General features: G+C 39.9%; 1 protein-coding gene across 2 annotated transcripts; it reads right to left on the bottom strand.

The window, feature by feature from the left end:
* Positions 1–1,001: 1,001 nt before the first annotated feature.
* mlsl (malate synthase-like) lies at positions 1,002–18,118 on the bottom strand. 2 transcript variants are annotated; one of them, XM_049585640.1, is made up of 15 exons: positions 18,034–18,118; positions 17,419–17,547; positions 17,116–17,334; positions 14,540–14,630; positions 14,188–14,264; positions 13,118–13,228; positions 12,949–13,008; positions 7,945–8,101; positions 7,498–7,696; positions 5,096–5,174; positions 4,903–4,995; positions 4,055–4,127; positions 3,888–3,955; positions 2,759–2,883; positions 1,002–1,901 (listed from the first exon to the last, which is right to left on the bottom strand). In XM_049585640.1, exons 1-15 carry the CDS (start codon positions 18,037–18,039, stop codon positions 1,730–1,732), a joined length of 1,659 nt encoding a protein of 552 aa, XP_049441597.1. In that variant the 5' UTR covers positions 18,040–18,118; the 3' UTR covers positions 1,002–1,729. The 2 variants fall into 2 exon arrangements, with proteins under 2 accessions (XP_049441597.1, XP_049441598.1); XM_049585641.1 differs by lacking the exon at positions 18,034–18,118 and adding an exon at positions 17,708–17,714.
* Between the last annotated feature and the right edge of the window lie 10 nt (positions 18,119–18,128).

Genomic DNA, 18,128 nt, shown 5'->3' with positions numbered 1-18,128 from the left:
GTAATGTGACATAGTGACTTTCAGAACGGGCAGAAAAGTCGTGTAGCGTGTACCAGGCATAATGCAAGTGCTGAGTCTGAAATATGTCTGTCAGCGAGTCCTCCTCCACCTATTCAGACTCCACCGTAGACAACGGCAGCATTTCTCCGACCACGTAGCGAGCCACAAGCTCCGTGGCTTCTTTCAGACTGATAGGTTTAACGTTATCTCCGTTATTAGAACCAAACGACAGCTGTTGCTGTTTCGGAGCTGAAGGACCAGCGTTCTAAAAGTAACAGAAGTAACTGATGTCTTGTTTGAAAATGTATTTAAGTATTTGATTACTCAAACAGCAAACTAATGCGTTAGGTTACTCGTTACTGCAAAAAGTAACCACTTTGGTTATACCCAACTCTGGTGATGAGCCTCTATGAAATCATGAAATATGCTGGCAATCTCAAGCGCTCTGTGGGCATGATTTGCACACCTGCAATTAAAAAAAAAAAAAATCACAACTGATTGTGTGTCCCCCCAAACTTGTCATCAGATATGCACCCATGGTCTGTTGCTCAAAATAATATAACTTAAGTTTATGAAGAGATCAGATGGAGCCCTCTCCTCTCCTCTTATATGCTTTACTCACAAGTGTGTGAATTGACCTGGATATGAAGCGTCCGTAGCACCAACTAATATAACGGTGGTTTCTAAAGAGCAAAAAAGCACCATCGCTGCTAGTTGCATATAGGGGAAACACTGTTGCTCAATGGATTTGTTCTGTTTTGGAATACACACTCTTCTTCCAAATTAGTGTTGGTGTATTTTAATATTGAGAACTTTGCTTCGACAAGCTCTCTCTTTTTTGACCATACACCTGTCTGCATCCCTGAGAATAATGCCCAACAACATTGCTCAAAAAGTTGCTCTGTGTATCATCAGTCTAACAGTTGTGTTGGTGAGTCAAAATGAATGAGGGTTGTGCAATATTGGACAAAACTGACAATGGACAATTTTGTATACTGCGATATGTATTGCAATATACAGTGTATTGCAATAACTTGAATAGCTTTATTTGGAAAGAAGTCATCATTTGGGATTTGGAAAGGCTGTATTTGCATGAAATATACATTTTACAATCAGGCTGTCATGGAAATTAAGAACTTCACAACCTAAAGTATTAACCAGCAAAATACGTATGGCATATTGCCTTTGACTAATATTATATTGATATGATGAACTCACAATGTGACTGTTGCACAAGAACGCATTGCAATGGTGATGCTCTAATGATACTGTGCAGCCCTAAATGTAATTGAATTCTATGGTTCATCATAGAAAAATAACCAGTTTTTGGATTGGATTTACAGTATGACCCATTTTTGCACTGCATAGGAGTGACCCCATCAAGTTGTTGGAAGTAATTAAGTAACTTCTACTTTAAGTACATTTTAAACCAACTACTTTTTACTTTGATTTCAGCAGATTTTTAGATGGGTAGCTTTACTTGTACTTAAGTAGAATTTCATCAAAGTAAAGGTACTTTTACTTGAGTAGAATTTTTCAGTACTTTTTCCACCTCAGATGGCCACAACTTTTATTTATTATCGACTCATCTTATTTTCTTTAACTGACTGATTAAGGCTTTATAGCCAAAAATAATGTCCTTTGTAATTTCCAAGTGAAGTCCTCAAAGTGTGATACTGTATGTGCAGAGATTGATGCGGTAAGAACAGGAAGTCTCCCAGCTGAACCCTCACATTTTGGACTGGGGTGTGTCTTCGTCAAGAGCCTCCACCTGTCCAGCCCTCTGGGAGCTGAGAAAGGTGTGCTCCTGATTCAAGTAGGTGGTGATGAACTCTGGGAAATCTCTCTTTAGGACCACCTCCAGGAAGATGTCAGCTGCTGTATGTAACCTCTGTTTAGCCCTGAAGAAGACAGAGAGAGAAACACCTGAGCCACAGTGCAGATACCACAGACTATTGATACAGATACATCCAGTGATAACTAGGTTAATCTTTTTTTGTAAACCATTAACATTTCAGCTGCTCTTTACTTCTTTTTTTTTCTTTTCCTTTTTCTCGCCAGCAGGGCAGCAGAGACACAATGTACTTTCTTTAGCTTACAAGAAGCTATGCAGAAATAGGCAATGCAGTAACAGAATCCTGATTCATATTTGGTCAGTGCTGCCTAGTTTGACACATTGACCGCAGTTCAGGAGCAGTAACTGACATGATTGTCAGCTGTGTTAGAGACTCCTCAGCTCTGATTGGTTGTTCACGTGCGAATGCAAATGCCATTATAAGCAATATGAAGAGGCAAAGGTACATGAAATACACCGTGGAGGCAGTGACAGTTTCAGAAAATATGACAAAAAGACCAGAATGAGTTTCCTCCGAAGGGTGGCTGGGCTTAGCCTTAGAGATTGGGTGAGAAGCTCGGACATCCGGAGAGAGCTGCTGCTCCTTTGTGCCAAAAAGGGTCAGTTGAGGTGGTTCGGGCGTCTGATCAGGATGCCTTCTGGGGCCCCGGGGCAGAGCCCAAACACGCTGGAGGGATTACATATTTTGTCTGGCCTGGGAATGCCTCAGGATGCCCCAGGAGGAGATGGAAAGCGTTGCTGGGGAGAGTGACGTCTGGAATACTTAACTCAGCCTGCTGCCTCTACAACCCAGCTTCGGACAAGCGGTAGACAATGGATGAATGGATGGATGGATGGCAAAGGTTTTTGCCATAAAAGTTGCCAACAATAGCTTTAAGGTGTTCTGAAGGAGTGTCTGCCTACCCAACAATGTGACAGGAAGCCCTGAGCTCCATCATGACCTCCTTGGTGAGGTCAGTCACCAGCTGCTTGCTCACCACCCTGCTGTCATCCTCCAGCTGAGTCTGATGACGGATCCACTGCCACACCTGACAGACACTCACACACACACACACACACACACACACACACACACACACACACACACACACACAGAGTATAATGCCAGGTTATTCATACTTAAGGGTCAAATGCTGGTTAACAAGAAACTATGAGTGAATGTTTTCTCTTAATCTTTACATTTAATAAAAAGGGTTTCATATTTCAATTGAAAAAAGGTTAGAACACTTTTGATAATTCCAAATCTCTTCTCAAGTAAAGCTTGTGTGCTGTAGGCCACTGTCAGTCAAATCAGATCACCCCATGGACTGCAGTGTTGGTACGGTTGGTTGGTCAGTCAGTCAGCCCAGCACTTTCAGACTAAAATATAGACACAACTGTTGGATAGATTTATTTTACATTTTGTACAGACATTCATGGTCCCCAGAAGATGATTTGTAATGACTGGTGATCCTCTGACTTTTAATCTAGTGCCACCAGCAGGCAGACATTATGCTTCAAACAAGCCACAAAATCTGGAAATGAAAATTGAGGCCAATGCATTAGTGCCAAAAAAAATGCAGTTCCTTAATTGGCCACGTGAGGCTGCCTCCAAGAGCAAGTCAGTCCCCATAGAGCCCCATGTTAAAATGCCTAACTTTACAGCAGAAATAAACATGTTTACAGCCTGGTATAAATCCTTGTTTTGGTCTCTGGAGCTAATTTCAATATTCAGGACAACTGTACAGGTAGTAGTGGTGGTGGTGGTGGTGGTGGTGTGTGTGTGTGTGTGTGTGTGTGTGTGTGTGTGTGTGTGTGTGTGAATTTTTATATAACTCACCTGTTTACATTTTATTAAGGCTTAAAGTTCTGCATATTTCTGTATCTCAGTGGTCAGGATTCTGACTCAGACTGAAACAATTTAAACATTTCCTAATATTAAAAATATATATTATAGGACTTAGGAGGCACACACTCTGTACTTTCCAGTTTGCAGTAAGTGATGCCCCACAGGGATGGCTGCTTAAGTTGGATCATGAGATCCTAAACCCACCTGTGATCTGGAAATCTCTGCTGTGGCTGAATCTTCGACCTGGCCTCTGTAGAAAAAGTGGCCTACACCTGGGGAACAGAACATGTTTTGATGGTCTGTGCAATATGACTTCATCCTCACTTCTCCTCTCAAAGATGAAGAGAATAATAACATGTGAGTGTACACACCTGATAGCCAAGCATTAATGAAGAGGACACCAACTGAAATGTTGTGTTTTAAACCATAAAGTGTGACTCCTCCCTGGGGAAAAACAAAAAACACCCATCCTGTTCTTTAACATAAGGCTATTAAGGTCAGAATAATATCGTCATCCTATCAGACTGTATCACATGTATGAAAATGTTGAGTTCTTTTATCAACAAAAGCAATCACAACGCTAAATGAGGGAACATGTTTTGGAATAATGGTGTTCATCCCTGTAGTAGACTTCAACAGGGTTGGAGATTCTATAACAAGGTGCAATGAAGCTGATCTGGAGGCATGTGGGACTTTGGACATAGCAAGCATGCGAACTGCATATGCTCCAGTCTCTTGCTCCTGCACAACAGTCCAGTCCAAAACATTGCTTTCAAGCCAGCCACACTGTACTGAAGTTAGTTTTAAGTTGGATATTTGACAGACAATCACTCTAGACCCAACAGCATCATTTAGTTTCACTTTCACCCAATATAGGCGGTAGGCGGATGGTAAGCTCAACTCTCAGCCCTCCCATTTACTGCCGGGGGCTGAAGTTGACTGTCATTTGTACTATACTTAGAACTGTGTCTGTGTCTGTTCAATGTGGGGGGTAGGTCTGAGCCTTTAGCTGCTTGCAAACATGGACAAGTTTGAAATGATTTTGTTTAGTTTCAAACTATGAATAAATTGCAGCAACATACTTGAATCGTTCACAGTAAGGCATGGAGTCATTCTTTGCGAGAGACAATTAATGTAGCAGCCCAAAACTCAAAGGCTCATGAGCAAACAATATGTGGTTAATTATGCGGTTAATTTCTGAGACAACTGAGCATCTGACCGAAGGCATGGACAGCAGGTCGTCAGGAGTTACAGTGATGTCATTTCGAAGCTGGTGAAGCTGGTTATCCCCTTCAGTGTGGAGCTTGAAGAGCTGGAAGAGGTGAGGAATTACCATAAACAGAAAACGTAAGTCATTATTAGCCACTCTGTATGTATAGAACCCTTTTTATGGCTCATAGTCCAGTGCTTACTTTCTGCATGGGCTCAATCAAGCTCAGATCATAAACCATGAAACCGTCCACACCTGCATTGATCTCCATCAACTTCAGTCTGACAGGTGGGAGAAAACAGTGTCAGAGCCGTTGTCATATTTCAGTTTAAAAATGCGGGCACTGTGACAATGACATCTGACAACTCAGCATCGAATACAGACTTCACCAGTGTACATGTACGTTGATGATACTGTATACTCTGTGGTTCATTAATTACGTTACAACGCAGCAATAACGTAATCAGATGTCTTGGGACAAATGAAATACTTGAGAATGTTCATTGAAAATGAGCCTCAGTTTGACCTAAACAGGTCATACTGAGTACTAAGTGCAATGGTAATCCATTACAAATAGAAGTCCTGCACCCTACTTAATTAAAAGTTAAGAAGCATTATCAGATAAAAATAAACTCTAAAGTATCAAAAGTAAAAGAACTCAATTTGCAGTCATATATACCCTGGAACTGTAATAAAACCAATCAGCCCAAACATTAAAACCGTTAATGTTCTGCAGGGAAACCTTGGGACCATTCATTTGGATGCCACCTCACATGCTTCACCCACCAAAACACTGTTGCAGACCAAGTACATCTCATAACAACAGCACTTCCTGATGGGAGTGGCCATCAGGGAGTGCACCCTGCGCCCTGCCACACCCCAAAAACAGCTCAGGAATGGCCTGAGGAATGTGACAAAAACCTCGAGGCATCAACCTGGCTTCCAATTTCCCCAGATCCCAACCTGAGCGAGCATTCGTGGGACGTGGTGGTACCACAGAGGTATCCCCAATCCATGGTTGGACCTCTTGGGCTCGGACTTGGCTCTGATCTGTCGACCTTTGAGTTCTGTGGGTTGTGAGGTTGTGTATCGGCACATCCAACAGATGCTTGATCAGATTGGGATCTGGGGAATTTGGAGGTCAAATCGACGCCTTGAGCTTTTTGCTATGTTCCTTTGGCCATTCCTGAGCAGTTATTGTGATGTTGCATGGCACATAAGGCCCGTTTCCACCGCAGGAACCACCCCCGAAGGACAGAGTTCCGGAACTTTTACAGGGGCTAATCAAGTCCCTGCCTCGGGGTAGGTACTCAGAATGGCCCAGAAAGACTCCTGGCTGGGGCTTGGGGTTTACTTGGTGCTGATTGGATATACTCAAGGAGGGATGTGACGACAACAGAAAGTGACAAAATAGCCAGCATTTTTAAAACTCAGCAGACGAGGGTTAGCTTGTTCATATAGCTTCCGCCGCCATGTAAAAAAAAAACTCACTAAATGGCCAGTGAAAAAAATATTTTTTCCAGCGGATATCTTAGTTACAACATGATTGAGCTAGCAAAGCAGTTTTGTGTTGATATGTGTGGTATTTATTCAGTTATGGAAAATCACGATGTCTAGAAAGCATCAGCTAACAGCAGCATCAAAGCTAACATCAGGACGTCATCTGTTAAAAGCCTCCCGTTGTCGGATACGACATGAAACTACTCCAGTTAGCTCAATCATGTTGTAACTAAGACATCCGCTGGAAAAAATATTTTCTTCACGGGCCATTTAGTGAGTTATTACAGACACCGCTATCGGCTAACGGCGTCCCTACGTGCCCCAGCCAAAATGGTCACGCAACGATTACGTCACATCCAGAGCCCATAACTTTACAGGAACCTTCCTCCTACTCCGCTCTCTCAGTGGAAACACGGCGGTTGGTGCTCCTGTAGTAGTTCCTGCCCCCCAAATAGTACCAGGAACTTCTTCAGTGGAAACGGGCCTATAGTCCTGCTGGGGGGGTCACGGCCACTGGGAAGGGCCGTTGCCATGAGAGGGTGTACTTGGATTATAACAGTGTTTGGGTGGGTGGTGCGATGCCAGGACCCAAGGTTTCTCAGCAGAACATTGCATTGTAATGAGATAATGAGTGTTATCCACTTCATCTGCCAGTGGTTTTAATGTTTTGGCTGATTGTTGTATATTTTTCATACTGTGTTACACTATTAGATTGTTAAAGGGCAGGTCCATCTGCCTTCTTTGAAACTCCATTCAGCTGTTATCAAAACATGACGTAGGTTAAAGCGCTGATTACTAGCCTTCCTACATACTGATTAATATGTATATCATTCCCTCCAGTAATTTTGTATTCCGCTTTGACTAATGACTAATCATGTGGCTTTTAGTCATGTTGTTCCCATGAATGTCTTTGCCACATGCCTGGATAACCAGAGAGGCAGTTTAATTTGTGAGACTATGTTGATTTTCAGTGACAAGGATAATAGCTCTGTGACAGAAAGCGCAACCTCAGTAAATTCATCAGTGAGTTTACATTTTCTGCAATGCAATGCTTTTCTCATTTACTCTCATGGACATGTATGTGATGAACAGTGATGTTCCGACCTGGTGACAGTAGCCAACACTCTCTTGTAGGAGTCACTGAGTGAGTCCTGAGGCAACAGCAGGGCAGCCATGCCTCCTGTGGCCAGCGCTCCCCTCCGATGACACGTCTGAACCAGCAGGTCCATGTAGGTGCGCAGAAAACGCTTCTCCATGTTGACATATTTACTGCGGTCAGGCAGCAGGAAGGCTTGGCGGTGACCTAGTGAAAAAAACATGACCTCTTGACTTCAGTGAGACAGGGGTAACCTTTTTCCCCATAGCTTTTATGTACACATTTTTTATTGTAAAAAGTTATTCATAATAAATACACACCATCATACCTAGTCTATGAACCCTAATTGTCATTTGGCACTAGACCTTTCCTGGGGCAATGATTGGGTTTAGAGTGTAAAACACAGGGTTCACAGAGATGTCAGAAGCAGATACAACCCAGAAGCTTTGGCTCACCAAACTTATTGACAAAGGAGGCTGAATAATCCCAGATGCCACAGTTGAGTCCTGCTGAATGATCCCGCAGCTCATAGAGAATCTCCTCCATCTCAAATGATGCCAGTACATTTTCAATTAGCACCGTTGCCTTGATGCTGCCCAGTGGAAGGCCCAACTAAACACAGTGACACACATGTACACACACAAATTCATTTAGGTACAACTATGACGTACCATTTCACATATTATTTTGATACTACTACTGGCATAAAATGCCAAGTTAAAAATACCCTTTTCCACCAAATTTAGCGCGTGTGCACAGGTTTTTTTTAAACACAGGAAAACCTGGGGTTTTGGTGTGCCATGTTTGACATCCCAGACAGGCCAGAAAAGAGGTTAGTAAAGAGTAGATAGCAGTATGGAGGCCTGTGAAAACTTCTCTTATATAAATATATTTAATATCTCTTACATGTTCAGTCTCTCTTTCAAACTCGGTGCAGACTTATTTGGATCAGTGTTTGAGTGCTGCTTGGGCAGAGAAGGACAGTATTTTGTGGTGGCGCGTATTTGCATGTTGCTAGTTAAAGGGCTAAAATTAGTGGGTTCACAAGTATGTTGTGTTTCCATCACTGCTGATTGGAACTGGAGCCAATAAAAACTATTGACTACTGTCATGCTGTCAATTACAGTCAATGCTGACTGCTACCTTTCCCATTACATTAAAAAGCCAGATGTTAGTGTGTAGTTAATTAATTAGTTAAATTTTTTTGTGCAGTGGAAAAGGGGCTAAATAGATTTTAAAAAAGGGGATTACAATTGACTGATTGATTTCATGAAACCGACATTTGAAAATGGAAAGTAAAATTCATGTGATAAACCTGCAATAAAAAAGCCCAAGCAGAGATGCAAAAGTGAAACTTCAATTAAAAACACTCTTCCATTTACAGTTCAGCTTCTCTAAATGTATGTAAATAAGAAGGTGTAGCCTTAAAGGGGAACACCACCTAAATTAAGAATTCCAATATGTTATTTTTATGTTAAGTTATGTTATGTTTTCATCTTAAGTAAAAATGATATCTGTGCACATGAGCTTCTCTCTATCAAAGCCAGGAACCAGAGAAGTAAGTCTCAAACTTGTGATGTATAAAGTATACATCACAAGTTTAAAGCCAAGTATAAAATCTGGAGCTGCTTCATAGACACTGAACTGGAGTCTGTGTGTTTGTTTCCTTTTTAATACCCAAATGAGCTTTATGATATTATCAAGTTCTCAGTCATGAAACAGGAAATGTACCCATATACTGAGAACATTCCCCTGGCTGCTCTCAGTGTCATCTAGAACGGTGGTTCCCAACTTGTGGGTCGTGGTGGGTCCATTCTGAATGTACTACAAATAACTTGCGAACGTGTCAAGTTTGTAAAAAAAACACTTGATTTTTAAGAACGGTGTAGAGCTTTTATTTTGAAGTGCCGTTTCCTGCTGTAGAGTGAGTGACTAACGGACAGCTACTTGACAGAGACAGCAAACTAACTGGATGACATGGCCAAACACAAGTAGGACACTGAATATATTAAACTGCGTGGACTTTGAACTAATGACTAAGGAGAAATCTGGTGTCCGTGGCTGGACCAGTTGGGAACTACTGATCCACAACATCTTTCACCAGTAATTGTCTATGGCAGCTGCAGACTTCCCTATGTCATCACAAGTTTTAATTTTAGCACACTATAGTTTTTGTTTTAAGGAGAGTTAGTCCTGCTATCTTATATTTTTGGAAAAACATGTATGAATTTTGAAAATGGCTGTATTTCCCCCTTAAGGTTGTTGGATGTGACAAAAATTGAAATGCAGCACTTTTGTTTTTGCTCCCATTTTTCACAGGTTTATGTTGCATACACTCAACAGTTATATTTCTTGTCATCATCATTTAAGAGAAGTATATCTATTGAGTGCATAAAAAAAACCTTAGATCTTTAACTTAAAACTTTTTGTTTTGTTTTTTAAATTTGTGGTGCAAGTGCACCTTGTGAACACCGGAGGGCTCTGCATGCACTCTATGACTGAGTTCAAATATCAGGAACACAGACAGGTGACCTGGGATTTTGAGAATAAAGTAAGACAAAAAAAGTCAGAACGTTTTGAGGCTACAGCTGTAATTTCACAAGAATAAAGTGGTAATATTTTGACAAAATACATGATTAGGATAAAAAGGTCTCTTCAAGAACAAAATGTTGCCTGTAACTACTTTCCAGCAACCTATTCCAGCCCAGTCACCAGGGTAAATTGTTGGTATTGTAAGTTTCTGCAAACCATGGATATGTTACATTTGTATTTTTCATATGTGTGACATAGTTCAGATTACATATATATGAGCTGACTTTGTCATCAGAAGGAGCAGGGGATGGCGGGTTGCTGTCAAGTAGCGGACTGCTGTTGGAGACCTACAAAAGCAGGCATTTTTAACAACAGGCTGGAGCATGTCAAGCTGCATTTGTGGCAACCAAACCAGGTATTTAAAGCTAAGACATGATGTGTTTTTTGTGCCTAAACCTAACCAAATGGTATCCACAACATTATCACGACATAAATTGAAATCAAAGAAAAGTTTTAACATATCGCCTACATATGAAACGTACAAATGTAACAGATCTGTGGTTTGCAGAAGCTCACAATCCAAACATTTATTTTGGCGACGGGGTTAGACATTCACTCAGTGCACAGCTACTACAATAGTTAACTCTGGCTACCTTTCATGTCATTTCCTGAGAGTGGTAAAGTCGACCAGGCTTTAGTCATTTACTCATGCCATGAAGTTGTGTTTTGATCTTGGTTTGGAGGAAGTGACTGTCTCACAGCAAGTCTGATTAAGTGACTCATATTTCAGGTAATTGCTTTCTATTCAGAATTCTCTAATAATAAGGTGCTTACTGGTAAAAAAATAACTACAGCGCATTCCACTGACAGACTGCTCTCACCTGTTTACATTTCCACTTGTATTTTTCTCATAATAGTATAACTTGATTATTTTGATTCTTAAAACTCAGCGGCCCTAATGCTCCTTTGACCCAACGCTGGCAAAAAAATAATCTAACATATGAAAAATGTCGCTATTGTACGTTGAACCATGGACACATTACATTTGCATGTTATTATGTTGCGGATATGTTTCAACAATGCTGTGGTTAACACGTAATTAGGTTTAGGCACAAAAAACACTTGGTTATGGTTAGGAAAAGTTCATGCTTAAACTTCTTGCTTACTACAAGGCTTAAACTACCTGGTTTTGAAGGCACAATCCCTTGTTTGTCTCGTTTCTCAAATGCACATTAAGAACAGAAAATGCTCTGTTAACAAGTACATCTCTGAACTCTAAAGAGGTTTAATATTGGGTGCAACCATTTCACCAGTTTTGGAGGGAAAACTGATAAAATAATACATTTAAATAGTATTCGGTCTACATTGTTAGTGTCCACTAGATGGCAGAATTAAATTAGAGTACATAGGGCATAGTGTTCAGTCATCTATTCTGAGTGTTTACTGATTTGCGTTAATTCTTTCAAATCATATAATGAATGTCTGAGGTTATTTGTTTAACTACTACTTTATATTACTGATATTACTGTGGTCTGCTGCTGAATTCAGCACCATGTTTCACTTGGTAGAACTCCAGAGTATTAGCTGAGAAACATCACGCTTTTTCACCTTACATGGAGCTAAAAATTTGTACAGAAATATGTAAATTGTTTTCTATGGAGCTACATAAGGGTCAAATGTTTTGTACTTGAAAAAATAAAACTGATGTGTTGATTTTGAATTTTGAAAAATACAACAATGTATTCAAAATAAAAATAAGTATATGAAACGTTTTTTCAGGTTAAATATAATTTTGATTCACTTTGGTAATTCTTTTGAATGAATAATTTATTTTCACTTTTCACTTCCATATATATTTTAACATTTGAGGTTTTATTTTTTTCAGTTGCATGTTTTATCTTTTCAGATTCAGATCTTATTTTTTTACAGTTTCAGATCTTATTTTTTCACTTTCAAATCTTTTTTTCACTTTCAGATCTTTTTTTTTCAGTTTCAAATCTGTTTTTTGAGTTTCAGACTTTTGACCCTGATGTGGCGTGGGGGGCGTGGCATCAACTGAGAGGAGTGTGGAATCTTGTGTGACAGTGCCTTCAGGGAACGTAGGAACTAAACAAATTCTAACTCAACACTTACATACACCATATTCATGTGACTGGCAGTGTAAAAATTGATGCCAGTGACAAACTTCCATTTAGAAATCTGTTTTAGACAGTACTGAACACCAATTGCGGTATAAGTCCAGCAGGTGGCGGAAGACAGGATGCTGTCCAAGATGAGGGCAATCTTGAAAAATCCCTCCCATCCACTTCATGCACTGGGGGTGATCAAAGGGAGCACCTTCAGAGACAGACTGATTATTCCTAGGTGAAAGTCAGAGCGCAGCAGGAGGTCTTTTCTTCCTGCTGCAATGAAACTTTTTAATGAGCACTTATGACACATACGTGACAGTGTGCGTTTTCTGTTTTTTATCTTTATTTATATATGTATGTATGTGTGTTCAAATATGGCGGCTGTAACACAGTAATTTCCTGTGACGGACTGAATAAAGTACTTGACTCAACGAAAGGTGATAGGTACGTAGCCAAAACGTACTTACTCACAGAAGCCCACATTGGCCAACGCAGTTGCTACGTTGAAAAGGGGTGGCCAGCCAAAGGAATGGAATCTTTAATATTCTAAACATCTGAAGAAGTCAGATGTGTATTTGGCACGTTAAGATGTTATATTTAAGTTACGAGCATCAAAATACATGTTTGGAGCCCTTCCAAGTTTCATACACTATCCCCTCCACTTCCTGATGACAAAATCATCTTCATCTGCTCCTCTCAAACCAAACCTGGGTATTTTTGTTGAAAACTGATACAACATGAAAGAGATCAGGAAAATAGATGGTTGATATGTGCATAAACGCTGACACACGTGCAGACCTTGTGTTGTGTCCAGAGAAAAATCTTGTTCCACAGTCTGGCCTCCATGAAGCTTTCCATCTGCAGAACAAGGAGGAACATTAAAGCTTTATGTTCATATTACACAAATTATCTATGTGTGTGTGTGTGTGTGTGTGTGTGTGTGTGTGTGTGTGTGTGTGTGTGTTACTTTTGAGAGGTAGAAAAAGGGTCCACTCTTGTTTTCAAAAAGTGTCCTTCCACAGTGAAACATGAGGAGTCCAAAGTCAAAGAGAGGACCAGGAGCCTCCCTCCCCTCCACCTGAAACACACATAACATCCTCTTTATGTATGTATTATTTTCCTATGCTTATTCATATACTAATTTAGCCTATAGCATGTCAAAAATAAAGATAAATGCCCATCATGTGTTATCACAGCACCAAATTTATTTTGAAAAAACTGCTGATTTTGTCTGTTAATATTCAGTTTAAATTAATATAAATGTAAATGTAATGTATGAAACCTACTGTGAGGCAATAAATCCTCACTGAGCAGTTAGAACCAGTAAATGTGAAAAAAAGAAAAAAAAAGTTTCAACATAAGTAAACATGTCAGTTCCTGCAAATCAAACAGTTATGTCCTGGACCAGTGAACAACTGTTAATATGCTGTTGAATATCAACCAATAGCCAGGGATGTAGCCAAGGCTTAAGAAATACTGAGATGAAGAGTTGCCCCAACCTTAGAACATTTCCAACAGGAACCAAATAAGGGAATTATTTTATTTCTTAAATTATCATTATTATTTATTAATTTATTTTAAAAAGTCAATCTACTTGTTGGGGTAATCATTACGTGAAATTTGCTGTAAAATTAACCTTACCTAAAAGTTAGAATGCTTTTTTAAAGTCTCCTCCAATGGAAAAAAAAATACAGAGACTTGCTGAGGCCTTATATGGTTATTTTACTGGCTTAAAAGTTGTAAAATCTTGACATATTTCTATGAAAACAATCAGCTATAATACGATGATAGCATCTTTCAAATTATTCTGACACCAGAAGTTTAGGATGTAGAAAAATTGCAGGTTTCTAACACTAACACTCTTTTTTCATACTAGCCTACCACCAGGCGTCGCCAAAGTCAAATTTCCAAACTCCACACATTGGGAGTTTAAATCCCCAAAGTGTAGGTTTATTTCCATTTGACCACTTCAGATGTGGATCCAGCTCTGCACTGCGCAAATAAAGTGAGTGAAGTGAAGTACAGATGTTATACTACCATCATGTTGTGCTCCACCATGTTCCAGGCGCGAGGACGGAGCATCAGCACTGGAGCCTGAGATATGTGTGGAACATCTGTAAACACATGAAAGACGGTGTGGTACATGAGAGGATGTGGACTGTCACACCTGGACTAAAGAATGTGAAGTTGAGTTTTTTTGGGTGGGAGGTGCCATCTTGTGAGATATGCGCTCTTACTTGTGCCTGCCACGATGTTTAAGCAACCTCCACTCACATGCCCGGACACTATAAACTATCTATACTTGGACTGAGAGCACACAGATACCCCTATCCATGTACAGTAATGAATCAGTGCCAACATCAGCATCAGAATTAAGTAAACCACTTACTGGGGAGGTGGTTGTGAACTGCCTTATAAACATTATGAATGCCTTTGATCTGGTTGTAATATGTCGGGCAGTTCCCATCATCAAAGTCCACCTGAAACCAAAGAAAGAATTTCAGGTGAGTCTTTCTTCAGTGACACAGCACAAAAGCTGTACGAGGAGTCTGCAGCCATAGTGACTCTGTGAGGCTGTGCTTATAGATGATAGTGATTTGAGCTGAATGCTAAGCTAAGCTACTTTAACATTTTGTTTAGAAGGTGTCAAGGGTGTGATTTCAGCTTGTTCTTTTGCATCCAAGTGGCAAAGACAAACAAAAACCCAGAATAATAAAAGCTAATACAGCAGGATTAGAAAATCTACTGACCTCTACTCTACCTTTTTTCATGAAACGTGATGGGGGGGTTAAGCATGGGCCAAGTATGAACTCATTAAATTTTGGAGCAGCTCCAATCCACCGGGCGGATAGTGAAATTACAGTTCTTTTAAATACTTATTTTATTACAGGTTTCCACCATGTCAAACTTCTTCCTCCTACCAGAGGGACAAACCATGGGGACCTTGCATTAATTATGTATTTTTCTATTTCACTGTAATTGTATTTAAAGAGCATTTTTCATGGCTTATTTAAATTGTTGCTTAATAAATACAAACTCATTGTAATATGTGTTACATGGTCTTTATTTTTTAAGTGGTGGCTGTAAATGTGTTAGTATAACTAAATATGTATCTTCAATGATTGTGGTGGGCTGTTGTTGTCATCCTACAGCCAGAACCACTTTTACAATAAAGTCCTACAGAGAGCATTTTGAGGTTTAACATTTAAAAATGATGATGTAAAAAGACGTTCAGAATTGGTTCAAAAGTCAGTTCAAAAGTTCTTTCACCAACTGTTTGAAGACATTGATTGGACAGTTACACATTATTTCACCAGGATTTGCAATATTAGCTTTCTACTGAGAAATTTGGATGTGATTCCATGGTCTACAAAATGACAACAGACTATTATTTGCACACTGAAGAGCATGAAAAATCTCACTTCCCAAATCCTGGTGAAATATGGTGTAAATGTGAGGGGAGCCTACACGTGTACTCAAACTTCATACAGAAGTAGTCCTTTTGGAGCGCTCTTTTAACATGATTCTAATAGTTTTAGGGATATATCCAGATATAGTGGTTACATGCAGATTTACATATCATACAAGACTGGACTACTGGCTGTGGTAGAGGTCACTGCGCTCTCATAGTGCCACTATGAGAGCGCAGTTGTGATCACATGGGACACAATTTTCTACTTCGCAAAGGCATTAGCATCAATGCTAACAGTGACACACCTGATATATCACTGGTAGACCTACTGTATGTATGGAAACTTGGACAGAACTATTCTACAAAGGAAGATTTTGGTATTTAAAGACGAGGCTGGTGTTATTTTTTTCATTGTCTAGAACTCCCACAAAAATGTCAAAACCAATGTGTAAGTCCATCCCTTAAGAGTTTTTAACTTTCCGTCCCTATCTTACATGATGACATTGTATGTCTGTAGTGTTGTATGTTTTTTTCTGTCTCTTCATTTTGCTGTTTGGCTCCTTAAACCGGGATTTTTTTAAAAGGCACAGTAATTTCCTACAACAGCTGGCCAAATTTGTCCAAGATTTAATGTTTAACACTTGCAGAAAATAGCCGACTCTTTTCTGCAGTGGATTAATCCTCATTTGGTGCTCCAGTGAGTATTTGTGGCTGCAGGTGTATGTGTTGTATGTGGGAGGGAGTCAAAATAAATTAAAAAAAAAACAAAAATACTGAATAAGATAATCATGCTGTAATTCTCACATAGCCACATGCCTTACTGGAATCAAAGGATATTGATGATTCATATTAAGTGTTAAGTTTAATATGACTTCGACTGAAGTTACTCGCTACATGTCAGCGTACTCCCAATAAAATCATTTTCATATTTGGAATTTATAATAAAGCTTTTCATGACCAAACAGTACAGCATTATCCACAGGGTGTTCTCCCTCACAACTTGTCAAATACAGCAGCTTGGTCAGTGGCCCTTTCAAACTATGACACAACGTGTCTGTGGGAAATATGACCTGAGCAAAGGAGGAAGTCAGGTGACACGGTATAAAGAGCAACTAAGGGAGGAGGTCATAGTGGATGGATGGGTCAAACAAACAGTACTTTCACCCAGGAGACTGCTGTTCATGTCCCATGAAACCAAAAGTCAACTTCATTTAACTTGCATATGTAAGCTGATTTATGTAACATACTTAACTTACATAACAAATATACTTATTCTACCAAACCACGATCTTTTGCCAGACCTTGCCAAGATGTTTTGATGCCCAAGCATAACCAGAAGATTATTTTGAAAAGACTCTGTTTGCATGTAATGAGCAGAAACCGACGCATCTCAAACTGATGCTAGAGGGGTACGAAGAGTGTCATAGTTTAAAGTGTAGGGCCACTGACCAAGCTGCCAAATTTGACGATTTTGGAGTGACAGTGTTGGCATACAATATACAGTTATTGTGTTGGTCTCATGTGGTAATATAGATAAATGACAGAGGTGGTACCTGTATGCCTTGCGCGGGTGACTGGAGAGCTTTAATGAAGCACTGGGTATCACAAGGAGCCAGATCCCCAATATCCACATGTCTTCTTTGGAGCCTCGGGGGTACGGGGAGCACCCTCCAGGCTGGGTCTCTCCTGATATGTGTGGTGCTTTCCAGAAAGTTTGGCAGGTCGCCCGAAAGGTCCAAATTTACTTTTCTAGTCACTCGTAACTGCAGTACCTGAATAGAAAACAGTAGACGCCTCATCTTAAACAAGTCCTCCATGCATTAAATAAAAAAAAGCCTTTTTCCCAGCTGTCTTACCTGATCCACCTCCTCATTAAATGTGGAGATCAGCTCATGGAGGAAGAGAAGGCAGTCTGTGGTGAAAAGTGTCTCATATTCTGCTTCTAGACCTGAGGGAGGGGGAGACAGCTCCATGCTGACTGGAACCTGCAGATGAAAAGAGTCACCATATCAGAGTCTGTATGACATGGGTTTATCAATCTCCATATTCACAGAAATGGGCTAAGAAAAAGACAGGACCCATAAAAGTTCCAAAAAGTTTATCACTACCACATACATACAGACGCATTGTGAATAAAAGTTTAACAGACATGCTGGTGGTGGATACCAACACTCAAAAAAATCAGTGGTACAATATAGATAAGAAAATATAGTATAGAATTAGAATAATCCTTCAGGAATATGTCTCATTAGTGTCCTGGTAGCGCACTGGTTACAGCACAAGCAAGACTTTGATTCAAATGTTGATCAGCCTTTGATTTTGACAACTTTAATCTACAGGAGATTCCTTACGTTTGTCAAATCAAACAAACTGTTAATGCCCCCTCTTGTTGTGTCATTTCCATCACCCAAAATCAGCATTCTTTACTGTCTATAATTTATATCTAGTTGCAATAATATGATGATACTCACAGACATGCTGGTGACAGGTCTCTGTTCACTCAGTAGAAGTGGACTTTGGTTATGGACCTACTTTGGTCACTGTTCAAACAGGAAGATGTTTTTTT

The sequence above is a fragment of the Epinephelus fuscoguttatus genome, linkage group LG9 (assembly GCF_011397635.1).
Source record: "Epinephelus fuscoguttatus linkage group LG9, E.fuscoguttatus.final_Chr_v1".
In the NCBI taxonomy this organism is placed as follows: domain Eukaryota; kingdom Metazoa; phylum Chordata; class Actinopteri; order Perciformes; family Serranidae; genus Epinephelus; species Epinephelus fuscoguttatus.
This window is presented reverse-complemented; position numbering and strand designations above follow the sequence as displayed.